Source organism: Lepisosteus oculatus, chromosome 16 (genome assembly GCF_040954835.1).
Source record: "Lepisosteus oculatus isolate fLepOcu1 chromosome 16, fLepOcu1.hap2, whole genome shotgun sequence".
Lineage (NCBI taxonomy): Eukaryota > Metazoa > Chordata > Actinopteri > Semionotiformes > Lepisosteidae > Lepisosteus > Lepisosteus oculatus.
The window spans coordinates 12822467-12849479 of NC_090711.1; the positions used below are offsets into that span (position 1 = coordinate 12822467).

Genomic DNA, 27013 nt, shown 5'->3' on the forward strand with positions numbered 1-27013 from the left:
TATTAGGAATTGGTCTTTTCACATACTCCAACTTGCTCTCCATGAGACACACAGACAGGGAGAGAAGCTTGGGGTCAGAGCGCAGGGTCAGCCATTTATACAGCACCCCTGGAGCAGTTGGGGTTAAGGGCCTTGCTCAGGGGCCCAACAGAGTAGGATTCCTCCGGCAGCCGCAGGATATGAACCAGAAACTTTCCAGGCACAGGCGCAGAGCCACCTCTCAGTGTTTTATTCTACTTCTTCACCTGAACTTCAAGTTGGATTCAGAGCAGATCAAACGAATTAGCATTAAGAACTGATATCAATGATCCTGTCTGAGGAAGTCAGAAGTAATCATTATATATGTATATTATTATTAGTAGTAGGTATAACCTAATATGGTAATAATGCAAAGCCCAAGGGAGAGACATTGTCCTGGCAGTATATACCCCTGGGCAGCTGGCTCTGCTGCAGAAGGCAGTGCCAACGTCTGTCTGTTCTCCTTGACCCTGGGTTGCAGGGGTTTTGCCAGTGTGAGCCGTGTACTTTGGCTCTCCCCGCAGTCTAGAGGTACAGTATATTACACATGGCAAAGACACAGAACTTAAAACTTTCCTGGAATCCAGGGCAGCTGGGAACAGTTGCTGATTCAGCAGTGACTTTAAATTTAGGCCTGAGGAACCGAACTCCAAGAGCATGCATTTTCTAACAGCTCCTTTTCATCCGCATTTCTGACTGCTTATTTAGCCGTTTTATGGCGCTGCTTTGTGGGGGCGCCAGCTGTTTCAGTCGCCACAAGGCTGTGGCTTCTGTTCACAATCACTGCTTCCAAAACACAAATCCTGAAGCGCGCCACCACAGTCACTTCATCAACGTCTGCTGTTCTTAGCAGATGTCTGCATTATAATTCCCTTTTTAGTGCCTTCAGCCCTTGACTTTTAGGGTAGGGTCAGTGGTATGAGCGCTTCCAACCACTGGAAGGATCCAGGCTGTGTTTTGTCTGAATCCACCTGTTTTGTTTGTTTTTCTCTAGGGACTGCTTTTGCCCCTACTATCAACTGGGACGATTTGTAAAGTGCCCTTGAATATCACTATTGACATACTGTAAGTATTACATGCTTCTGTGTCTGTGTCGTTTGTTAAAAGTTACTCTCCTTCACAGGCTATGGTTGTACAGTATATGCAAGGTCTACATTCAGGTTAACACTAAACCTTCTTCCCCACAATGAATTTCCAGAGCTTAGTAAACTGGAGTCGTACATCAGTTACTAATGGTTTTACGTTTGTCGTACGTTATTCCAATCTTTCAAGAAAACGAAGAGAGAGCAGCTGTTTGCAACTTGCAAATTACAAGGAAAATGGGCCACGCTGACTTTTGAGTTGTTTGAAAGTCGTTTTGCAAAGATCAGTTGTTTTATGGGTTACAACATACAACTTTTGAAATCATATCTCCTGCTTAGTGTTAATAGCATTAGGTATACAAATGTGTTTGTTGTTGTTATTCCAAACATTCTTTTCTGAGCAAGCTCATTCTTGTGTACTTGGGACAACCCCTGTGTTAAATCAAGACGGGAATTTTATTCATGCTTGAAAACTGATTTGCTTCTTTCACCTCTATTCCAGGTCTTTTGCTTTTAACTAGAACTTTGCCATCACTGCTTGAGAACTTGTGCTTGTTTTCAGTGTTTGGTCACTGTTTTGAGTTCCACACCATGTGAATTATTCCATATGGGGCTGTCTCCTGTTGGTTTGGCCAAGGGTGATGAACAATAGCCAGTCAGTTACAACTGCAACAGTTTTACCACTGTCACTTCAGTTTCCATTTCTTAATTCTTTAAGTGCTACTGTGATTTTTTTTTCTGAGCTCACCTTCAACCACTGATATCTATTGTCTGAGAAAATAAAACAAGAAACATTACGTATAAGAGGCAAACAAATTGAAACTGATAATATTTTGTTTGGTTGGTTGATTGATTGATCGATCCATCAATTGAAAACTTGATGTTTTATAACTACTTGACTACTCAAATTTAATCATGTTGAGTAAAGACGTCTCTTTACTTTTCAGAGGTGTGGGGTATTAGATTTCAGCATCATAATCCATCTAAATTTACAGGTTTCCTGTTTATCGTTCAAAAACGGGGCCGTGCAACTCCAGTCTTGGAAGGCCAGAACCCAGTAGGTTTTCTGCGTCTCTTTAAATCCTAAACAGTGGACCAATAGGGGTGCTGTATGTGTGGAGTTAGCACGTTTGCCCCATGTTTGCATGGATTTCCTCTGGATGCTCAGTTTTCTCCCTACAGTCTGTAGGCATACTGGAAGGTTAATTGGCTTCTGGGAAAATTGTTTGTAGTGTGAGTGTGAGCGTTTGTATCTGCGTGTCAGCCCTGTGATGGATGCATCCCATCCAGGGTGTCACCTGCCTTGTATCCATTGCTACAAGCATAGAGACTACTTTTATCTGTAGCTGGGCACCTGTGGAATCTCTTAGGGGGAACAGCAATATGACTGCTGCAATTGCTTATGACCGGATTGGAATCTGTTTAGAACAAATATCTTGTTCAAGCTGCTGTCTTCACTTATTTAAAAACAAACCAGCTGTAATATTGGAAATATATATTCTTTCCTTGTTCTATAATTCTTTTATAGTAACACATTAACCTTATGATGCAAATTGTTGTTAACAAAGCTTAAAATTGTGAGATGCAGCTGCAGGTATCCTGTAGCAGAGAATAAGGTGCCTTGCTTCTTCTGTTTGAAATAGTACATTTGAGGTTTGTGCCAGAGAAGCGGGGGGCATGCACAGTGCGTCCAATGAGGTTACATCACTTATCAATGTGTTCTCTAACCTCCAAGAAAATCCCCAAGGGGAGAGATGGGTGGGAGCTTTCTGCGTCAGACACCCTCAAAGGGCTGAAGACGCTGGCTAGGTTAAATTTCTCTGACACGCATGTCAGAAAGGGCTATTTGCGGAGGCCAGTCTTTAAGTCTGGATCTCTCCCTCACTCCTACTCTCTCTCTGCTTCTCCGCACTGGAATTACAGATGAAAGATGAAGGTATGTACTTTGTGAGAAACAGAGCAGACAGCTTTGTTCCCCTCATTTCAGTCTGTCTTAATTTAAAACTACACGTTTTCTGGTACCAATGCTAAGTGTGGCAATATTATTGATGTGTGTGAAGACGTCAAGGGCAGAGTTTTTATCCATTGATTGTGGCTTCAGAGGAATCCTGAGAGTGCTTTTATTTTCCACTGTATTATGTAAGAGTGTTCACAGTCTAAATCAAGTCAAATGTGTTCTGTTTAGGATGAGATTCTTACTCTGACAAACTTTCTCTAAGGAGAGTGTACAGCACCAATAGCCAAGGCAGAAACAAATGTGATCTTTTGCCTTCAGAGATGAGCTTGGAATTATGCATACTGCTAATACAATGTTAAAAACTTTATACATTTGATATTTTCAGTAGGAACACTTGGGGCTGAATATTTTGCTGTATGAATAAAACCAAGCAGAACAAAGTGCAAGTAAAACGAGACGCACACACCAGGTTTCATTTCTGTATGGTCATCTAAAGTTATGTGGAATACAGGGATCTGCTTACCCGTTAAGTGTATGTGAGGCTGGATTTTGCATACGTGATTGGACTGGCCACAGCTGGCTCAGTAGATGTGCTCGTTGGACTGACGTACTGAAGGTGTTGGTTTGTCTTTGTTGCATTACTTCTAAGCTTTAAAGGCCACTGGTAATTACTATCCATAATTAAAACATCTCAAAGTTTAGCAAGATGTCATGATGTACTTGTTTTGCGATCGTCTTTTAAGCCCTTTCGGGTCACGCAGTTCTCCGGAGTCCTGCAGAAGAGAGAGATGGCCGCCAGCGCTCAGCTGTGTTTCGCTGCCCTCTGGCTGTGGGTCACACCGTACACCGGAGCTTCTCTGCTGCCAAACGGGACCGACTTGCTCAACTCAGCGGTCCTCCCGGACGCGGAGTTAGATTTCAAGGACGTGCTCAGCACCAGCGTCCCCCGCAGCCGGCGCAAGCGGTTCATCTCCTCCAGAGACATGAGCGCCCTGCTGGATTACCACAACCGTGTGCGCTCGCAGGTCTTTCCACCTGCCGCTAATATGGAATACATGGTAAGCACATTCTAACAGGGGGCCCTGCAGTACCGGCGCAATTCCACCGATGCGCCTCGGCGTTTGCAGGCACAAAGAGCATTTCGTCGAAGTGCTAGAACATCAATCTAACCAGATTCGTTTAAAACTGGGAGTGTTTTTTTTAAAAGAGTGCTCTAGTACTTTTGGCTACCCTCTTCGTCAAGTTAGTGGAAGCCCTACTCAATTATGAAACCATTTTGTTTCCAAGCAAAAGAGTTTCAGAATGCGATGATACCTTTGTGGCATTAAATGGTCAACTAAAGACAAACTTTCGGGTTTTTTTTTCATTTTATGAAAAACGCGTTAGATAGTGTCTCTCTAAAGGGATATTGAGTTAGTTATTTATGGGCATTTTTTTCCTTTTGCACATTTTAATAAGGCTGCATGTTATTGGTTTCTCATTTATTAGACAATTATCTCAGTGTTGAAGATACACTTGCTGATTACTCAGTGGCAATTTGCACGATGGTAACATACTGTATCTTTATCAAGACTGTTTAACTCCATAGCAAAGCCCTCTCCCAAGGCTGTTATCAGAGAAGAAATTTGACTTTGCATGCATGCTCAACACAAGCCAAAAGACAGTACTCTGCAGCCTGAAACACCGTGTACTGTATACATAATGTTAAGACTGAAAAGTCCAAAAAGTAAAAGTGTTTTCTTTGTCAAAGTTTTGAACTTCATACATTTTGGCAGCTCACTAATATTTTCAGTACTGCTAGTGGAGTAGTTATCCCCCTATTGGAATAGGTGGCATTTGATTTCTTTCACATGGGGATGAATGTGACCGTTTTCCTGCACTTGAAGGAATTCGGAGTGCATATGTGAAAAAATTAAAGCGTTTTTTTCAGCGCGTATTCAGTCCTCTGTAGGCTGGGTAAACCCCATCTAATCAATCCAGGAGCAGCTGGGACAACAGCCTTAAGATTAATAGTTGTTTGTGTAGTCTGGGGACAGAAAGCTGAGAGAGGTAAAGTCATGCCACAGTCTCCGCAAAGTGAAATCAGAGGAGCTGTGAGAGGGACACTCTACGTGGTCATGCAGACCTGTTTCAGAACTGCCTCTCTGCCTCTGCCTTTCAGGTGTGGGACGAGCGACTGGCCAAGACAGCGGAGGCGTGGGCAGCACAGTGTGTGTGGGACCACGGGCCGTCTCAGCTCATGCGCTTCATGGGCCAGAATCTGTCCATCCACACTGGGAGGTGAAACAGGACTGTCTCGTACTTTTCCCAGGGAGAGCTGGGACTGTTTGAAGTTCTGATCTTTGATCATCCTGTCTGAGTTTATGAGAGATTTCCGCGTTTAGGGCAGGATTTCAAATTTCAAGTTGTTTTTCATGTGTGACAGGTCCCAAAGAGCTGCGATATGTCTTTTCTGTTGCCGTTTTAATTCACAGTATTAAGATGACAGGCGTCTATTTCCTAGATTAATAAGAATAAATGAATTACAAAGGTTGCTAGCAACTACATGCATTGTAGCAGAGTTCTGCAGTGCTTCAGATTTCGAGCTGAATCAAGGTTGCTTGAAAGCCTCCCAGAACTTAAACTTCTTTAACTATAGCTTTAGCTATTCAGGAACTGCAGTATCCTATAATAATAATAAACTTTATTTTATATAGTGCCTTTAAAGGTGGCCTCTCAAAGCGCTTTACAGAATGACAACAGCAACAACCACAATTAAAAATACACAATAAAAAAAAAGATAAACACAATGAGTATATGCAGAGGAGATAGTAGATGGTGGTACTTAATACAGTAGGAGCAGAGAAGAAAATAATGGAATCAGTTAAGTAAAGGCTTTTCTAAAGAAGAAGGTTTTGAGTCTGGATTTGAAGGAGTTTAGAGAAGGTGACTCTCTGATATACTTGGGGAGAGAGTTTCAGAGCTTGGGGGAATTACAGAAGAAGGCCCTGTCACCCATAGAGTGTAAACGGGCTTGGGGGACAGATAGGAGACCAGAATTAGAGGAGCAAAGGTTGCGAGATGGGGAATAGGGTGATAATAGCTCAGACAGGTACTAAGGTGCCAAACCATGCATAGCCTTATACAGTAGGTGAGCACGAGGATTTGGAAGTCCTATCTGAAATGCCTGAATTCTTCCTTTCTGTTAAATTGAATCTCGTGAATTGCCTCGTATTGTTTTCCAGGTATCGGTCAGTCATTGAGCTGGTGAGGTCATGGTACGATGAGAAACAATTCTACTCCTTCCCCTACCCTCAGGAATGCAACCCAAGCTGTCCCAACAAATGCAGTGGGTCAGTCTGTTCCCACTACACACAGGTGAGTTCTAAAATTATTTGCACATTGTAGCAGAGATCGTGTGATGTTCTACATTTTGGACTTGATATTGGCAAAGCTATAGGATAGGTAACTGAAGGACACATGTTATTTCTTCAAATTATCATGTCTTACTAGGTACTCGGGTGTAGAGGATAGCCTTTGTGTGACACAGAGTTGGGAATCTCTTGTCTGCATGTAACCATGCACAGAAATCATGCACAAATATTCACATTTTTAAATTAATTAATTATTAAGGTGGCATACATCACTTGGAAACAATGTGTGAATAAAGTTATTCACGGTTTCCTACATTGTTAACCAACACATATTTACAGTACTGCCCACTGACACTGACAATCAGAATTGGATAACATCCATGCTCAATCTGCACACCCAAAGACCTCCTTGCCTGTCAAGACTGGAGTATTTATCCTTTTTAAATCTGAATGCAGGAGATCACATGATGTAACTTTTCCTTTTTTGTTCTGTGCCTCAGAGTTTGCCCATATTTTGGGAGCTGTTCATGGATAATAAGCTCAAGCCCTAGTCAGAGGAAAGAAATAGATCAAGAAACCCTCACACATGAACCTGGACCTCATGTTTTTTTTTCAGCCTTCTCTTACAATAATACTGGCACCATTTTCCACAGCTTGTTCTTGCCCTTGGATTGGTAGGGTAGCCTGCCTCTGAGGCTGACTCACATGAGTGCTCTCCCATTGCAGATGGTGTGGGCCAGCACCAACAGAATAGGGTGTGCCATCAACAGGTGCTCCAACATGAACGTGTGGGGAAGCATGTGGCGCCAGGCTGTCTTTCTGGTGTGCAACTACTCCATCAAGTGAGTCACGGACGTGTCGGCCCACAGCAGCAAAGATGTACTCCTATCCATTCGTTGTCTCGGTGCTTATCCAGTGCAGGGTCACTGGTGGGACCAGTGGCAGCAGCAGGCACAAGGCGGGATACGACCCTGAATGGGATGCCAGTCCTTCTAGGGGGCCCACACAGACACACGCACAACACTCTCACACCAGGGCTGATATTTCCCATACCTACCAGTAAGTCTTTGGACTGTGGGAGGAAATCCGTACAAACAAACAAAAGAAGAAAATACAAACTCAACACAGAGAGCACCCCCAGGTCCAAAACTGAACCCAGGACCCCAGGGCTGTGAGATAGCAATGCTAACTACTGTGCCACTGCACTGCCCTTGTATGCATAAATGAAGCATAAAGGGCAAAGTCATGGGTTAGGAAAAGTCTTTGTATGGGGATTGCAGGTTGGGTCCCTGTAGTCCGGAGATCTCTCATTGCAGTCTGGGCTGTGTCCGACTGGAAGATGGCTTCCCCCACCAGAAGCAGGCAACTGGCCGTGCACTGTCAGGGTGGCGCGTTAGGTTTCAGCAGTAAGTACTCCAACTGGTGGCGTTCCGCAGACATTTTGTTGACAGGCTGCCCCTTGTCGTCTCCACAGGGGTAACTGGATTGGAGAGGCTCCCTACAAGATGGGCCGGCCCTGCTCCGCCTGTCCACCCAGCTATGGCGGCTCCTGTAGCAACAACCTCTGTTTCTCGGGTTTGAAATCCAACAAAGTCAACTGGTTTTAGGGTGATATAAAAAAAAACAATTAACAAAAATACTTAGGAACAGGTTTGAGAGGTTTAGGAATCCATCGGGAGAGCAGAAAGAGTTTGATTCAGTGATCGGTTTGTGAAAGCAGCTGAGGACAGTGGAAATTTGGAAAGGAAAGCAGCTGCAGGAATATGTGATCAGGTTTTTTAATGAAAGCAAGACGACAAATGTACAGTAGGATCTTAAAAACAACCTAAAATGTTCATTCACAGCACATTTCAGTACAGTTCTGTAAAACCACTAAAATATGCTGAAGGTTTAATGTTTAGCTCCATCTGCTGGCCTTAATTCAGTCTTAAAACAACAGTTTTAATAGGGCAGTGCTTTTTGTATTTTTATACTTATTTCATATTACATGTTTCTGCAGTTCTGTAGGTGTTCCTGCTTATTCTTCAGTTTATCTAAAAACACAGAATAAACAACACCACTGAGTGGAGGGGATTATGGGAAGTATTATAATGTTGGGGAATCTTTGAATCTTAAGACAGGCTTCAGAGAATGGTGCAACACACAGCTGGTTTCCCATTACATTTCCATACAGACTCTCAGCAGAAGCAATTCTTTGTTCTGTAACAAAAAATAACTTAGTAATAGCTTCCTACATAAAACAATGACATATTCTAGCATGCCCACTTATTAGAAATTTGAATAGTGTTGTGCCTGTCACATGACAGCCCTTTAAACTTACCTTTGCCAGTTTCTGTTTCATAGTTGGGGAAAAAAGCAAAAAAAAAAGTGGCTAATTATGAAATAAAACAAGCTGCTTTTCACTTAACATCTCAGCCACTGAGTGTTTAGCTTCATCAGTCCCTCGAACACAGATTATTGGTGACGTTGATTGCTAATCCCAGAATCCATTTAACTCTTTCAGGCCTTTATTCCAGTCCTGCAGTTTACTAGTTAATTAGTTAATGGTTAATAACTAGTTAATAATTATGTGTTGCACATTATTTCTTTCTCCATCTATCCCATATATTGGAATGAGAAATCCATAGAATATTATTTTCAGCAGAATGGAGATTTATGCAAGTACATAATCACAACTACAGTACTTAAAATAATGATGGTTAATCAGAAACAAAATTGCTAGACCCTAAGGGCAATGAATTAGATTTGCTCATTTGAGATCCTATATAGAGGCAAGGATTTCTAAGTTCCTTTTTGAAGGGAGATATATCACTGTAAATAAACACCAAAATGTGCAGAAATTCAGTAAAACTGCACAAGTAATATAAACTATCCTTTTCACCATGTGAAAAGTAGCTGTACTACAATAGAGAATTCCTTACATTACACCGCTACTGGTGTACAGTATATAACGCAGAAAACGGATTATTCTGATTTATATTTTTTGCAGGTGAGAATATCCGATATATCTAGAAAAACAGATTTAGATGGAAAATCAGGATTTTGGTCTGTGCTTATTTGATTTTCAGTAACTTCTTAGTCATTGCTATTTATTGCTAGTTGTCAGAAATGCATAGTTTTGTTTTATTATGTTTGTATTTCAATTTGAAGTATATGTGTTATTTTGTATCTTAATGCCGTTATATAACTGGTTAACCAGTTGTTAAAAGTTGCACTGTTTAGGTTTTTTAATTGGTATTCTTTTTAAAAATAAAACATATTTTCTTCGTTTTCCAGCCAGATTTCACTTGTCGTAATTGTTGCAAGGACACACAGTATATTTGATGGTGTAAAAGGATCCTCTATCCATTTTCTAACGGCTTTATCCAATTCTGGGTTGAGAGGGAGCCGGAGTTTATCCCAGCATGCAATAGGTTACAAGCACGGGATGCCAGTCCATCACAGACCAAAAAGATACAAAGACACACACACACACTCGCACCAGGGCAAAGTTTCCCTATTCGAAGAAGCCTGTTAACCTACCAGTATGTTTTTGGACTGTGGGAGGAAACCAGAGTGTTCTTGGAAGAAGTGCAATTTGCTGTTTTTGTATACTGGAAGTACTAACTATGCCTTCCCAGCTTCAACAGACGATAGGTTCTCACTGCGATGTGGATAGCTTCTAAGGAGGGTGCACAAAGTGTCAAGCTGTCGTTCTGCGATTGTCTTTGAGCACTGATGGATATGGTCAGTGAAAAGAGAAGACATTCAAGAGGGAAAAGTTAATAAATTCTTCTTTTTAATATTGTGTATTTGTTTTAGATGTTTAGATTTCTTGTCTCTGGTTCTTTTATAATATCACAATCAGGAGCTGTCAGTTGTAAAGCATCTCATTCCACCCTACCCGTGGAGAGAGCATCAAGTGGAAGAGTAGAGAGGCTCTTCCAACCAACTCATTTCATGCTCGCAAACAGACTTCCAATCCCATGAGCCTCTGTTGTATGGCAAAGCGATGATCCCTGGGCTGACCGCCAGGTGGCACTGAGGGAACTGGGCTCCATCTCTTAAAGTACTCTGGAAATGGCCAGTTAATGGCACTGTCCAGCACAATTGGAATTACAGGGCTCAGCCTGTGTTCTGCCCAAGCACCAGTAGTGTTTTAGCCACTAGGGAGCACTCATTCTGACTTCTCACTGTCCTCCATTCACATTGGTTCAAGAATCACTGAATTACTCCCTCACTGTGACTGTAACTACAGTAGTCCTGCCAATTAGTCCTGCGCCTCTTCCATCTGCCAGGCAGATGTGAGATAATCAGTACAAAAGAGCAGGACTACAAAAGCTTTCAAGAGAGACAGTGTCTTAATGTGAGACAGTGGTAAACATAAGACATTTTACAATAAAGATGAGGCCCTTTTATATCCAGCTGTTTCTTGAAGGATTCCAGTGAATCTGTTCCAAGAACATGCTTGTACATTTGTTCCCAACCCCTCCAGGAGTCTAAGTGCACCTGACTTACCTTCAATATCTTATCCTAGTCCTAGTTTCACTGTTGGTGCTGAGATAGTCTTGTTACTCCCTTATTAATCCCTTTCAGGGTTTTAAATGTTTCCCTGTTGCCCCAAGTTCCCTGTTGCTCTCAGTGTTCAAGGCTAAAGAACCTGTCTGATTCGTTCCTTAAAGTCCACGAATTCACACTTTGCTCTTTTTTGTTATATCTGACAACGATTCATTTGGTTGCATAGAAGAGTACGTTAATTTCCCAACCATATACAGTACACAAACAGATATATGAGCTGTGTGGCCAACAATCCTCGGGCACTGTCTGGCAACAATAGAATAAACAGAGTCATTCAGCAATTATTTCATTTTCATTTTCCTTCCATTTTGCTCTTTATTGTGACTGTGACTTGGGTTGCTAGTTTTTGTTGGTGGTGCTTTCTCTCAGTGTGATTTCTTCAAGTCCCAGCCTGTGGAGGAAGTGTAGAATAGCTTTGCAATAACAATGTGCTGGCCGCCAGCTGGTCTGCAGTTGAACAAATGGCCCAGAGAGCAGAGAGCAGAGACACAGAAAAAAGCAATAAAAGATGTCTGTAGTCTTTTGCTTTGTGACAATGCCCCAGACAACCTGAATCAAGAACACTTGCTCTAACCTGGCCAGAAACACTAAAACGGAAGAGCACTAAAACAGCAGCAGGAAAGCACAAAATAAATGATAGTTGCGAAGCTCTTTGTATTTGAAAAATTCTTTGAAGACAGAAAATGAGCTTCGGTCAGTGCGCATGATGTTTTTACTGATCGCAAGATAGTTCTATTAAAACAAATGTATTGACCTGGGCTGCCACCGAGCTTACTTTGTGCTTGAAGGACTAGATGGTAACTTGATGGCAAGCTGGATGACTTTAGCCATCTTACCAATATTCTGGAGTCTCCAATCTCTGTGGTGCTCATTTGTCTCAGAAACCCATCTCTTACCAAATGGCTTTTAAAGTGATAAAGAACAGATAAAGCAGTGTTTGCAGCAAATCAAACTATGTTGTTTTCTCAGTCTCTCTGCCAATGGACTTTATTGCTGTGTGTTCGGTTTCTAAATGCTTTATAACTTGCATACAGTATATGTACAGTATACACATCAATTTCCATGAAAATATATTGTGTTTTTCAGGTGAGAGAATTCCGGGTAATAAGTCACTTGGAAATTACACATCTTATCAAAATTATTTTTATTTTTTATATTTCTGGAAGATTAAAATGTGGGCTGTAACTCTTTTAATGCCATGCTTGGCTATAAGAATATTATGTTAATGTTAAGATTGAGGATAAGATCAACTTTATTGTTCCCTAGCTGACTTTTTTTTTATGGAGACACAGCGCTTATGTACATATGAATCCATCGGAAAAACATTACACATCGCACCCATTACTCATTACAACATATTCAGGACATATTCCACATAATGTAGTTTGTTACAGCATAATCTCTTTACAATTACATTTACCTTTTCCATTTGTTTGTATTAATTACTTTAAGAAATAAGGTCATAAATGAATATTTATATCTATTTGATCTACATTTTGGAACCCTAAAAAATTTTTGCCAGAGAAAAGAAGTTGATATTCATAATTAAGAATATGAAAAGGATCTGATTTATTTTTTCCCACCTGTCTGATCATGTATTGTTCAAGGATTGTCTGCAGTGAGGAGCGGTGTTTTGCTCCCATTACCACTGCTGTCTGGACAAGAACGGGTGATATCTGATCATAATTGGACCGATAATTTACCGACACTACACTGACACCATTTCTCAGAAAGCTCTCATTTACAGCATGGTAAAAGTATTCTTTTTTTTATTTTAAGCAACCTTTATCTTCATAAAAAAATACAAACACTGCTAAAATCTGAAATAAAAATCTCTCAACATGAGTTGTCCAGCTCTGGTTGCTTTCTTTGTATATTCCTAAATATTTATATTAATTAACCGGGTGATAAGTTCCTTGTAAATCACTACGTTAGTCACCAGCAGCTTTGGGATTGAACACTATTTCTTTAGTTCATTTCACATTCAAAATCAGTTTAGATTTATGACACATACTGTACACAGCTGACCTGTTTTCTCTATACATGAAGCCAAGCACAGATGTGTTTTCTGAAAATGTAACAATATAGTTGCCCTGACTACTGCTGTTTAAGAGCCTTTTTTAGTGTTGCAGTTCAGACATGCATGCACACACATTTAGTATAAATGTGCAAATGCAGAGTTTTACAAAAGTATTGACCCCTCTGAAACGTGATCACAGTTTGTTCCTGTTCAATCCTGAAATCATGACATTCTGAAAGATGATTGTAATAGTTCATCTACTGTACAATCTATTCCAGACTGATAAAGATAAAAATGCTGATGGTATGTAAATAAGATCGAACATTAGAAGATGATTAATTCTTAAGAATTCAGCCTCTTTGCTGATACAACTTTAAATTAGTTCAGCTGCAAAAGAATAGATTGAAAGGTTTCAAAATGAGTGTAACTGTCAAAGAGGTTTTCCTTGACTGTAGAGTACATACTTTTGCTTTGTAATTTCCCTCCGCCAGATATTAAATTTCAAGCCACAATAATGTCGGGTCACATAGTCATACAGGAAATGGACCTTGAAGACTAAGAGACAAACAGATCAGATGCTTACTTTCCTTTTAAGTGCCGTAAAGACTGTCATTAAGAGACAGAAAATGCATCCAACAACTCAGACCGTCCTTAAATCAGACTGTCCCTCCAAACTGAGCAGCGGGGATGGCAAAGAACTGGTTAGGGATGCCACAGCCTTTACAACAGTGAGGTTGAAAGCTTTGCAATATTCTGTGTCTGAGACTGGAGTAATTGTTCATATATTGACAATATTCTGATCCCACGCAAAGCTGACCTGTATGGAATAATGGGGGGAGAAAACAGACAAAGACCCAGAAGGCTTTATAGTCAGACGAGACACAAATTGAACTTTTTTAGTCGACATCCAAAGCCCCACGTCGGGTGCGAATCCCATCATCGGATGGAACATTCCTAATGGCCGAGCACGGCTTGAGAGAAAAACAAGAGGTGCGAAGGACAGGGGGATCCAGGAGGCCAACCTGCTTGAGCCATCCTAAAACTCACGTTTTAGCAGGACAATGACCGGGAGAGGAGACAAGTGGACCAGTCGGAGTTCTGTCTTGAATTCAATAGAACATTTATGACAATACTTGAAAATTGCAGTCCATCAGCTATCCCCAGTGAGCGGGTCAGAACTAAAGCACGTCTGACAGTAGGAATGGACAATATTAGAGCATCCCACTGTGTAAAGCTGGTAGAACTATGTCCAGAAATAGCCAGTTAATTCTAAGAGCAGTGCTTCCACCACATTTCTGACGATATTTTTCACCAGATACAAACCGAGGGGATGCGTACTTGTGCAACAGGTAAATTTAACTTTGTACTGTACATTTGTAGGTTTTGATGACATTCAGCTTCCTTCACATACACAGTAATAGTGTACAGCTTGATCATTACAGTTTTTTGGTTTATTTTTTAAAGAAAATCAGATTTTTGGTGTTTTAATATCAAGCTCACTTTCATGTGCATACGTGAAGACAGTTAAACAAAGCTAAACAAATAAAGGAGAATTTGGGGCAAAACCACTTTATTTCAGTGAAAATGATCTTTTGCGGAAATCAAGTGGCTTCACCCCAAATTCTGCTTTGTTAACGCATTATAGCACTGTGTTAAACTCATCTGATATTTACAGTACACAGTCTGCAGTTTTTTTTCATGTGTAGAATACAAAAAATGCTTTCTTTGTGTGGTCTTCATTAAGATGAGACTCTGTGATGATTTCTTACAAAACGATCACCACTAAGTTTTAAAACGGTACTCTGGTATTTACAGGTTTATTATTTGTGGTTATTTGTTACTGTATTGGAGATTCCACAAAAAGAGAAAATCCCCAGCACTTAATAACATTCACTAACCAAAGGACTCCCCTCTGAACATGTGATACCCAGATGTGATGACATTTTAAAGCTGCAACATGTAAAAGGTCCATGAAGACGTTACTAAATTTATATTGTTACTTAGGTACTCCACTGTATCATAAGAATACATTTTTTACCACATATTAAGGATAAAATCTGTCCTATAATTTATTTCATTTTAATTATTATTTTCAGTTACCCATATACTGTACTGTAGTATATTGTGGTATTATTCTGTTTGTTAACACTACGTCACTATAATTTAAACTCACTGTCCTCACTCAAGAGAGAAATTCGGCATTCCTGGAGCCAGTCAGTGCTGCTTACCTGATAAGAGAGGCTGGTGGGGGAAGTGGGGGACCTTAGCTCTTTGTGCTGATTGATGACAGGGGTCATCCAGGCGGTCATGCTCCCCCTGTGCTCAGCTAGAACTGGAATGGACTGGATCTGGAATGGAAAGACATATTTCCCCTTACAGTTCCACTTCCAGGAGGCACAGTGGGTAGCCATGGTAGGAGTGTGTGTGTGCCCTGTGATGGACTGCCATCCTGTCCAGGGTGTATCCTGCCTTGCGCCTGTTGCTTGCTGGGATAGTGTTCAGCTTCCTTGCGACCCAGAATTGGAAGAAGCTCTTTATGTCAGGGTTTTCCTAGTCCAGTCCTAGACTGCTTCATTCCAGCAGGGATTTTTCTCTCTTTAAATGATCTTTGCATATGGTTTCTCATTTCCTTATATCTAAGCAGCTCTTGTGTTAGTAACATGTAATCTGCCTGCACTCCCCAAACTCACCCGCTAGTTAACACAATCAAAACAAAAATGGCATTTAAACATCTAGGTTGTGGACTGGAGGTGATTTAGTCCTGCGTTTTGATTAAATTCCATTTAGGGCTTGCACAAAATCTCAGATGACTGCTTCAATTTAGCCAGTATTGAAAAATCTGAAAAGGTTTGTGAAAGGTATTACCAATTGACATTTATAATTGTAAACCTGATTACTGAACACAGATATTTAGTATGCTAGCTAAAAATACATAACATGTAACCTTTGTTTTGCTTGTTTTGCCTTTCAGCAATGACTATTTATAGCACTTCAATATATGTATACTGTACATTTTAAGTAGGTATTAAAGAATATTGTAGCGCTCTCGGGTTAATGTGGGTATGCACCCTCACCCCTGCCATCTGCTGCCTCAGACCGGCCTCCCACCACTGGGGACTCGAACCCGGGCCTCCAGCGTCACTCAACAGGGACCCAGCCAGTTGAGCTAAAGGGAAATCTCCTGTCAGCCCAGCGGCTGCGGTCCCTGCTATCCACAGGGAAGGGCGATGACGTCACTGCGCTGGTAAGCCAGCTCGAACAACCTGCAATGGCGGCTGTATGCGTTACAATTGTAATATTCTTAATAGTGCAGCTCATGTGGAGTTCAGAAAACAGATCATGGCTGTTTATTTCCAAAAGAAACTTACAGTGAAGCCAGATGAGCAGTCAAATTACAATAGCCTGTATCTTCATTGTAAATAGTCAGAATAACTCAAAAGTTGACCCTTCGGTTCTCATGGATGGACAGATAGATAGAGCAAGGATATTAAAAGAATCACCCTGTCAGAGCTGCAGAAATGGCAAGGTATCACACAGTAATTTCATGCCTGTCTTAAAAATGTGGATCCCCGGATACAAATGTTTTCTTTATTTGTGCTTGTTTATGTACGTACATGTACAGTGCCATTTCCACATGTCAGGAATGTTCAAAGTAAAGTGACCCAGATCTTTAGAACTGGTATCCTGTGCCTTTTCAAGGTCTGATACATATGAATATCACTCTCTTTTCATTGTTTCTTGAAAGCAAATGTTGTTATTGAGTAGACATGGAATTGAACTATTTTCTTTAGCACTCCCATGTGATATTATTCTCTTCATGTCAAATAGAGAATACAGAATCGGCCGTGAAAACAAAAGTGAAACTCCTGTAAGCAGTGTACAGCACTGTGAGGTTCTCCATTATGCATCAGAACACTCAGGACTGCTAACATTTGGGAGGAAAAAAAAGATATTCAAAATTCAGAAGTCTCAACAGACTTAGCAGATACATCTGTGAAAATTTTAAAACATTCTTCCTGAATTCTCTGGGCCTTTACCCAGATATGCCAATCTAACGTAACAAAGTGTATGTGATATTCGGAAGAAAATATAATAGTGGAAGTCTGTTTGAGTTTCTATCCTCTTGTTTCTATAGTTACAGCTGCCATATAGATTGGTCTCCATAAGAGCCTAGTTACTGTTTAACCTCCCCACCCACATTTGTCCAGATTAGGAAAATCAATAAGATAACAGCAGGATTACAGGCCTTACCTAGCGCCAACAACACCTTCCTCAAAACGAAATAAGCTGTGCCCATCTGCAATATTTTATACCTGAAGATTGTTTTTTAAAGAATCCTTTCTGTAGAGCAACGACATGGTCAATGTTAACACACAAGCCAACACAAATATGGACTTTCCGTATGGTGAGTTTCTTTCTATTTCACTTCTGATGTAAGGGTTGAGAATTGTGCAGCAGGCCGTCTGCTTTAATGAAGCTTCTTCTGGGAGATCGCGCTGACTGAACTTTCGAAGCTTTGCTGTCGGTCCGTATAGTGGGGAAGCGTTCACACCAGAAATCATTGTCTCAGGACTATCATGTTACAAGGTGTGGTAAACTATTCTCAGATTTGTAAATAAAATACCATACAAGTCTACGCAACCAATTAAAAGGATTTAGGCAGGACTTTTAAGGTTACAGCCTCTTGGCTGTGTCTGTGAAGGTTGTAAGTAGCCGTCACCGAGAAAGAACTTCAGGAGTACAATATATCAGGTGGGATATATCTGTTGATTAATTGACTTATTACAGGTAAAAATAAACCTTGCACTTTATTCTTGATTTTCAGAAAATCTTGCACAGATAACAGTTAGACTCTCTTGGCAATGTCGCGCGAGCATTTTCAGTGTGCAGGCTCCTGTGACGCACCAGATTCTGCATATTTAATAACTGCTAACTACCTCCGAGTAACACATACTGTAGTAGTCCACGTTCCTCCTTCTACTCCTGTATATTGTAGTTTGAACATGGTGTCGAGCAAGAGGCAGAGGAAACTCAGAAGGACATTATCACGACATATAGAAATCTGAAATGCCTTCAGTGGCTAAAATGGGTTAGTTGTAAGAAAGGTCTTGAAGAAACCATTTCAAGATTTATCTGGTGTTAGAACTTTGATTCAGTAATGTATGTCTTGAGACGTGAAAAGACCATAACACCCAGAAAGCTCAGTGATTCTAATTACAGTAAAGGCAAAAATACCTTGCATGTACATGTTGTGTGTCATAGCAAATATATTAATATCTTGCTTTTTTCATGGGAGTTGATCTTTTAAAATGTAGTACAGTATACAGTATATAGAGAGAGTTGCTATAGGGGTATCCATATGTAAGGTTTAAAACAAAGCAAGTAGAGCAAGAAATGTGCTATAATCCATCACTAACACAACTATTCCCATTTTTATAAGAACCTCAGCATGATTCATGCAACTGTCTGACTTTGCAAAGTGGGAGAACCAGCAATATAAACCACTGGGTTGGAAATTAGAAGCTGATGCAGACGTTGTGGTAGTGCTTTATTGTCAAAAGGACAGTATGGATTGTTTGGTTTCTTTTCAAAGCATCACAACAGGGACTCCTCCCCAAATCTCATTCAACCTCACTCTTGACAAGGATTGTGTTTAAAAGCGTAAAACAATTTTTGTACATGGAAGTGGTGAAAGGTGTTGATAAAGGTGTATGCAGGTAGAGGAATACTGCAGATAGAATGATTGTCTTTAAATCACAGATGGTGTTTATACAGTACCTTGCAACTAATGCAATCACATTAGTGCAGTGAAACCTCTTTTTAAAAAAAATCAACATGCCGTTTTCCTACTACAGGTGTGAAATGATATTCAAAATCAAATGTTTTTTCTTGTTTTCGGGGGAGAGAGGGGATGATGGAACTTTACGAGGACAAGCCTGTAAACATATCAGAAATATGGACAGAGATGCTCAGCAGGGCGAGACAGACAAACGTGTGCATTTTCAGTTCACAGGCTCTGGAACCTAAACCTATATAATAATAATGCAATGTAATAATAATAATAATAATAATAATAATAATAATAATAATAATAATAATAAAACTATATACGGTGTTGTGTTCGCCATATCCATTACAATACGTCTAAGTACAATTTGCATGGACACGCATGTGCAAATGAATTCTGAAAAATAATTCTGATGTATTACCTGTTTGCTTTTTTAACATCTGTTTGCTGCTTATAAAACCTGAAATGGACCAAAGAGCTGTGCAATGGGACCCCTATTTACTATTCGTTGTAGAAAGGGATTTAATTTACAAGCCTTGGTCTGAAGCACTTTTCTCTCCCAGTAGAATCATAAGGGCACAATGATCCCATTTGCATCAAGCTACTGTTGACATCCACATGGCCTTGGACTAGTCTGGCCAGAGAGAGGAAATGTATGTAGCAAATAATACATTTCCTTGGCAACTGCTGGGTTTAAGCTTCTTTCAGGCCCAGATATGCTGTTGTACTGCATTTCTTTGTGCAAAAAGAGAAAGCTGCAAATCACTGGCAAAGGGATACTGATTTTAAATTCCCTCACGTGCACAAAGAGGGAATGTTGGTCTCTGTTGTAATGTTTAGAATGTCCTATGTGGGAAAGCATGCATTATTCAATACTCTGCATTTGTCAAGTGCAGGCTGTATTTGGCATCACTATTTCACTTCTTAGAAATCAAACCTAACACTGTATCGTTCTTCAAAATGATAAATCTAAATTTAAACTGTGGAGTATGCACTCTGACCTGAAATTCTTGCATTTGTGACTTTAAATCCTAGTCATAAGGAATGCACTTTTGCAAATTCCACGTATACAGAAAAATACGCTTGAGTATGACTCTTTTCTCAAATCTTTGTAAAGATTGTAAAATCTTTTCATGGAAGAGAGCAAGGATTTACCAGTGTCGTACAAATGCTGTGCAGAAGCTTAGAAATAAACTACGGCTGGGTGGGCTCATGTGTGTGCTTGTAAAACGCTTTGCTGATTTTTTGTCTATTCATCTGGCTGCAGAGGAATTCTCATGCCCACAGAAATGAGGCACCTTGTGATGCTTAAGTGTCTTTAAAGCAGTGTTCTGCTGTGTTGAGCTGAGCTGAGCTGAAATTTCTTTTCCATTTTTCCTTTCTGAATAGAGTTGTTGGTGGTCTATACTGACCAGCACATTAGCTTATTCATACTATTGTGATGGAAAAATATATAATTGTTATAATGGAAAAAACTAAACCAAAACAATTTCCAAAAGTAACCTGCTCAATCACATTTGTGTTACAGGAGCCAGACTGTAATCTGTAATGGCTCCCCTACGTTTAGTACACCCATCTCGCTTTGATTAATTCCTCTTATATTGAAAATTAAGGCAAAACTGGTCTTGCATACGGGGGTACTCCACTAATACCATGTGAAAACAATACATTTGGTTCTTTTAAAGTTCACTTTTAGTTCAGTTCAGTTTATTTGTCATATGCACAAGTGCAATGAAATGCTTAACACTTTTATTCTTTACATTTACATGGTGCTTTTCATCCAGAAGAAGAACTCCACTGGAGTACTTCCCTATCTGGGAAACAAGTGGTTTCTGGTAGAAACAAGCGTCTCTGGCAGACACTGGTAACGTTGGTGCCCTTGTGAGTATCCTGATGTTATGTGCGAGAACACATTCCATAAGTTATGATTTGTTTGCTATGATCTCCTTCCTCAATTTATGATTTAAAAATGTAGAATACTTTAAGCCATGCTGTAATGCTCACATTACTATTTAAAATTAACATCCGCAAACAACCATTATTATGTACATTTTGTCAACATCAAATACCTTCATGTTTTTACTGCCCAGTACATTTGCAGCAGCGATCTGGTGAACAGTTTATAAACTGAAGTTTAGCAGGGGGGTCACATTTTAATCTTGCCCACATCCAGATTTTTATACATAAACATCTTGCTTCCTGACTACCCCTTTGCGCACATTCTTCATCACACCTCTCCCTTCACCCCATCTTTACCCTTGCTGCAGCTCCCTGGCTCATTCCTCACAAGCCTCGATCTAACAGTCAGGTTCCCACTTCCTTAGCAGATGAACGGCAATAAATTTGAATACTCTATCCCTAAAAATCGTGTCACGTCATCACATTAATCAGAATTAATTTGACAGAAACTATTGAATTAATGATTGTATGTGCTGTTGGGCAACGTCCGGTTTCAGACAAGTGGAAGAAAGGGTCAAACCTGAGGAGGTTCAGATACTTGTCAGCTCAGAACACAAACTAACTTAAGAGGTAGAGGCCGGGGGTTGTGGCTCTGCTTCTCATGATTGATAACCATCCCTGAGAGGGGATGGGAGAGCCCATGCTCATATTACTGTCAAAACGGAGCGACAGCCTGAGCCAGCAAACACAGATGAGTGATTCTTGTGCTGCCATCGTAAATAAATGTGTGTACTGAATCGTGGAGAGGTTTAGACTACTTCTAACACTACTAGTGCTCCTGTAGTTTCCGCAGCGTAGGTTTAAATACCAGAACACTTTTCATAGCTTTGTAGTCCAATGCAAAAAAAAAACACTGATACTGTCTCGATCAAAAAAGGGTAATCCAGTGACTCGTAGGTTAGGTCGATTTGTAAAAATGATCAAATGATTTCCACACCTGGTTTGGGTCTCAATATCTCAGTTGCTTAGAAGCTTTCATCTTTTGCATTCAGAAAACTGGGTGCAGATTTTACTCCCTGTCAGAAAGCTGAGATCGGAGCAGCCTGTGATTTTATGTAGACTGCATTTCTGATCCCAAGCAAACCCTCATTACCAGAAAGGTGTGAGGTTCCCAGCAATCAGGCCAAAAGAATATTGTTCACAAAAATGTATAAAAGAATCTCAATTTAGTTATCAAACGTATAAGGTTGATTTGGAATGGCATTATAGACCCACATGTGTAAACGTGGAGAGGCTAGCAATGTGCTGTGTAATAACAATTTAGCCTTTTTAAATAAAATCACAGGTCAAATGTCTGTATCACTGGGAGGTAGTGAGAGGCAGCTTTGAGAGAAAAAGGCGCTGCTTCACTGATGGAATAATTGGTCCTAAGCGAGAGTGAAATTCTTCATGAGGGTAAGGAGCTGTAGGGATAGGCTTTGTGCTTAATTAGCCATGCCTCTGAGTCTCTGTTTAGGCTTCAGTTTTAAAGGAGGGAGATTAAGGAATTCAGAGCGGATAACTCATTATCAATTGGATAATTCTCATTTTCAATCCTACTGGCTTACAGGCCAATGAGTATCAGTGAGAAGGAGATGTTTGAGGAAATATAGCTTAGGCTACACTAAGGGGCATCACAGGTGCTGGACAGGGATGTGTGGTGGGTTGTTTGCCAGTCTCAGTGGGGTTAACATGCTGAGGAACAGTGTTGGCCAGCTGAACCAGGGCTGATTTAAAGTGCTGGTACCTGGACTGGGGCATCGCCTGATGAGGTACGGTAGCATCTTGCCTCCTCGCCACAGTGGCTGGAGGAATCTAGATAGCACACACTGGGCCTGAGTGCTCCCTGGGCCGTGTCTTCAGCGGGCTGATGGGCAGTGAGTGTAAGAAAACAAACCAGTGGTGTCTCTGGCAGGGAGCCCTGACCAAACAGGATCAGCCAGCACAGTCTGGGATGAAAAGTTACCAGTTGTCAAGATCTGGTGCTTGAGAAAGACTTGATAATGAACTGAAGCTGAAGTGATTTGGTGACATGGAGGCATTGAGTACCCTAGTGCCTGGTTGTTAAAGTGACTCGTTATTAGTGAACCTTGAGTGATAACTCATTGGGTTGAATACTCTAGTTTCCCTTGATTAATCCAAACTAAGAGTGAAGAGTTATTGCAAAGATCTAGTATCTTGAGTGAGTAGACTCAAGAGAAACAGACAAGGAGAGGACTGTGCAGGGTGCCCACAGTGGAGGAAAGTTCTGTGAGAGGACTAAGACCTGGCTGAGACAGACCATTTAAAACGCACATGCTGGCAGTGTTGGTAAGGTAACATTCTGGCAGTGCTGATATTGTAGTGATATAACAGCTACCAGCACAGGCACAACTACCTTCTCTTGAAATTAACTACTCCTTAGTTCTGAGGTTAGCCTGTTCTGGTCGTCTGCTTATTCAGTTAGTTTAGGATTCGGGATCCTGCTTCTGCACTTGCTCAACAAACCAATGTGCTTTTCCTCCACTGCGAACCAGACTGAAAGGTATTCCAATAATTACCCATTTCTTCCCTTTCCACTCCTTTTTTTTCCAGGGTTTTCTTTTCTTTTTAAAAGCAGTGGTGGTATTATGCTTGTGGGTGGGTACACTGTTTTACTGCTTTGGCTTGAAAGACACCTGAGATTTCTCCCTGGGGAAGGCTTTCCTTTGGGTTTTTTGCTTTTCTTAACTAAGCCATGCAATTATGTGTAGATGCAGCTTTATTTAACTGAAATTCAACAAAGCCTGGTGCAAGAGCGTGCAATGCGAATAAGATGAAATGACCAAGGTGACTAGTTTAAGCATGCTTGCTTGTGAATGCTTCCTGCTTCAACTAGCGAGGTTGTGCAACATCTTCAGACTTTTGTTTTACACTACATGCAAAGTATTCCTATTGTCTTAGTGGCTCCTGTGTAGGCCCTCTGAAACAGAAAACTGGATGGTACAGAGTTCAAATGACCATTAAAGAGCAAGAAAGGACAACTGATTGAACTCTGTTATTCAATGACAATACATGCATGATCATGTAGAACTGTTGCACATAACTCTTATTATATGAGGTTGAATGGCAGTGTTGCAAAAAGAGATGACAGAATGTGCTAAACGTAGATACTACTTAGTTGTTGTAGATTTAGTTCATCTGATTTTTTTATTTGCTTTTTGCCCAAATAATAACATAAATGACAATATCGGCACTGGCTTATCATCACTTCTATTTACAACGTTATGTCCATGTCAAACCAAAGCAGCTATTAAATGGTTTAACCCAGTCTTTAGGGCCTTGTTAGTGTGTATGTATGAATAATTGTGGTGCTCCTGATTGTTTCCTAGTGTTACGTTATGGGAGTTTTTAACTCTGCTCCCATGCGGGGGTATATTTTTGGAGTAGGGCGTGTCCCTAAACTGGGTCTCTCTCTGGATTGGTTGAAGAGAGCGGTCCGGTTTTAAATCCGTACGGGAGGGCATGAGAGTGTCTCTGAAGAGCGGTGTAAGAAGATGTATCGGATTTGTTTTCTTAGCTGTGGTGTAGGGTTGGGATTATTGTGTCACCGTTATAGCTTAGTTTAGACAGAGTAGACAGATAGCTTGCAGAAGACTTTTCTTTGGCATTGCCACCCCTTTCTCGGGTTTAGACAGGTTTAGATTATATTTGTGTTGTAGAATAGTTAGTGTAGTTAGTTTTGTTGTTGTTGTTGTTGTTCACTTACCCCTGTGTTTTTTTTTACTTCCTAGTGGTTTCTGTCATCCTATATGTGGTTGTGTGGGTATTTACGTCCGTTAAACCTTGTCTTATATGAAAGTCCCCATTTGCTCCTAGACTGAGCCATATTGGGGATGTCACACTAGACAGGTGTGCATTGTTGTAGCTGAAGACTGAATTTGCCTATGCATACAGCGCTACCGTGGTACAGGCCACTGCAGTTGGAGTGCACCCCTGCTGTCCTATCGACATGGTTTGAGCCAGCCCTGCACTTATGACACAGTTTACAGGAAGGAAGAACAAGAGGGCAAACTCCAGTCCTCAACAGTCTGGAGCACGCAAGGTTTTACAAGTCCCTTAATGTGGGCTTCTGAGAGCAAAAACTGCTGAATATGCAACAAATTCTTTTCTCTGTTAGACGATTCAGCGCTGAGCTGGAATGAAGACACACATCTCAGGCGATGTACCATGAGCAGATCAAACTGAGAAGGAGAATGCAGAGCACTGTACTGAAACTTAACACAAAGGGGAACTAAGTGAATATGTAAAAAACTGCTGGTACAGTCATAAGAAAACTACAAAATTCTCTTTGGCACCTCCCATGTCCCTATTTCCTATGAACCCATCAGATCTGTGCCGTCCAGCTTCTGGAGTTCACTTGCTATTGTTTAACAAGGAACACGTTGTCTCCTTTCATTCTGCTTTGTGTAATATGCCCTGTAAAACACACTGGCCCAGCTCCCCTTGTTAAGGGCACAGGACTGGCATCTCTGCACATCATTCCTCTGCTTCTTAATGTAATGATCTAGACTGGGGGCATCTGGATTAGGCAAATAAATCATTTATGGCCAGTCCTCTGAAAACGAAACTGCTTCGGAGGAGTGGAGAGTTCGCCCTCTGTCTAATCTTTTGTGTAATGTTCTCTGTATTGGAAACTCTCTGCATTCTTTCATCGTTTAAATTGCAGTCTTCCCAGCTGATTGCCCGTCCCCAGGCTCCCACACAGGCACAAAGAGTTAATGTCAACCTTTTGCACAAAACCCAGGCACGAATCGCATTTGGCGGCAGCGTGGAGGGGAATTATGTGGCCTGTACAGTTGACACTATTAGGCTGTTCGCTCGAGCCTCCCGATCAAATCTCATTGTGACAGGAATTAAGGGATTATCCGAGCTGAGTTTGCAGCCCTTTCGTTCCGGGGCTGGTGTTTAGCAGTCAAGGCCTGGGCAAGCAGTGCTTCTTGGGGTTGAGAAGGAAAATGTGCCTCCGGACCATGGGCCCTGTTCCCCTGAGGTCAGGATCTTAGAGAGGATGAATGAGGAGGATGGCGCTATGCACTTCAATACTCCAGGTACAGCACCTTTACCTTCAATACCAATAGTGTAGCACAGCAGCAATCTTGGGACAGCGAGTGAGCCAGGCAAAATAGTTGTGTGACTTGTCTGATGTATCCTTGCTGGATTGCATGTTTTTCTTTTGGAGGATCATCTTAAGTGTTTCCTTTAAAAGTGGTTTTATGTCATTTGAACCCCCAGGACTCTATGAGCTTTTTATAGGCCCACCTCTTTCTTCTCTGTCTCTCTATATCTGAAGATTCCTTCTCGCCAGCAGAACTCATGACTGTTCTCATCCCACAGGCTGTCAATGTCTGTTTTCTTGAACTGTCTGGTCACACCCAGCTTATGTCATTTCGTTTAAAGTCGCAGTATTCTTGAATGACAAAAAAAACACAAGCCACGCTATATAAGGTTAAACAACGGTCAATGCATTTGGGTCCTTTCTGTTTATATTGACATTAGTATTGGTATAACAATATATTCTTCAATTCTTCAATTCTTGAGGCTTGCTTTTTTTTTCCAGAAACATTCAAGACAGCTTGTAGTTCAATATTCTGAAATCCAAAATATCAAAAGCTGGATGTGCAAATGAAACAGTTTAGAGCTAAGTGTGTTGATTATATATTTGAATTTCAATACAAAAAGCAGTAATGGAAAGGTGACTTTTTCCATTTACTTCAATGACTAATTCAGCTGTAAGTTCTATATTTCCAGACATTTGACTTTGAAGGAGAGTGAAAGAGATGCTAAAAAAACTCCATCGATGGGTATTTTTACCGTGCAGTCATTTACTTATTGCAGGGAACGCTGTACTCAGGAGGTACTGTATAGTTGCGTGCACCTGTCCATACAATGCAGTTGGATATTTTGTTGATTAACAGCCACAGGCAGTGTGTGAGAGCTCCAGTGTGATCAGGGCTTTTGGGAATATTGTGAAAGGTGTCACTGGGTGGTGATTAAAATCAGACCTCTCTCTGCAGGCCAGATGACTATGCAATCAAAGATGGTCTGCTGTTATGAAACAGGAGTTTAGCGCTGGAATGAAATGAAAAAAAAAACTGCTCTTTTCAAGCCTCTTTGCTCTTTTAGAATGCCATATTTGATGCAATGACTGATGGCAGTTTTAAATATTTCTTTTAAATATTTCAGCAGCTCACGTTTGGTAATAGGATGATGTAGTGGTGCAGTGGTTAGCTTTGCTGCCTTGTAGCACTGGGGCTCTAGGTTCAATTCCTGGGGTGCTAT

At 40.9% G+C, this 27013-nt stretch overlaps 2 protein-coding genes and 1 long non-coding RNA gene across 7 annotated transcripts in view; 2 read left to right on the forward strand and 1 right to left on the reverse strand.

Moving 5' to 3' along the window:
- Positions 1–2940: 2940 nt before the first annotated feature.
- On the forward strand, positions 2941–8515 carry r3hdml (R3H domain containing-like). Of its 2 annotated transcripts, none has more exons than XM_015364663.2 (6): positions 2941–3036; positions 3801–4115; positions 5219–5337; positions 6282–6414; positions 7137–7252; positions 7885–8515. In XM_015364663.2, exons 1-6 carry the CDS (start codon positions 3031–3033, stop codon positions 8015–8017), a joined length of 822 nt encoding a protein of 273 aa, XP_015220149.1. In that variant the 5' UTR covers positions 2941–3030; the 3' UTR covers positions 8018–8515. The 2 variants fall into 2 exon arrangements, with proteins under 2 accessions (XP_015220149.1, XP_006639527.1); XM_006639464.3 differs by having other exon boundaries at positions 3819–4115.
- The window catches only part of LOC107079554 (uncharacterized), a 28718-nt gene continuing 8348 nt past the window's right edge, over positions 6644–27013 (reverse strand). For all 3 annotated transcript variants that reach the window (XR_011181700.1, XR_001480499.2, XR_001480498.2), the window contains 2 exons: positions 15216–15335; positions 6644–8007 (listed from right to left, as the gene is read on the reverse strand). This is a non-coding gene — a long non-coding RNA (uncharacterized lncRNA). The remainder of the gene's footprint in view (positions 8008–15215; positions 15336–27013) is intronic.
- The window catches only part of hnf4a (hepatocyte nuclear factor 4, alpha), a 46940-nt gene continuing 37186 nt past the window's right edge, over positions 17260–27013 (forward strand). Inside the window, exon 1 of one of the 2 annotated variants that reach the window (XM_069179310.1) lies at positions 17260–17392. In XM_069179310.1, the coding sequence (XP_069035411.1) occupies positions 17344–17392 (49 nt within the window). In that variant the 5' untranslated portion in view covers positions 17260–17343. Of the gene's footprint in view, positions 17393–25653; positions 25783–27013 lie in introns of those variants that run through there. The other variant, XM_069179311.1, reaches the window with a different exon arrangement.

Coding starts and splice junctions, on each gene's coding strand:
- r3hdml (XM_015364663.2), top strand. Junction 5,338..6,281: donor CTGTCCATCCACACTGGGAG/GTGAAACAGGAC, acceptor ATTGTTTTCCAG/GTATCGGTCAGTCATTGAGC. Junction 7,253..7,884: donor GTGTGCAACTACTCCATCAA/GTGAGTCACGGA, acceptor TCGTCTCCACAG/GGGTAACTGGATTGGAGAGG.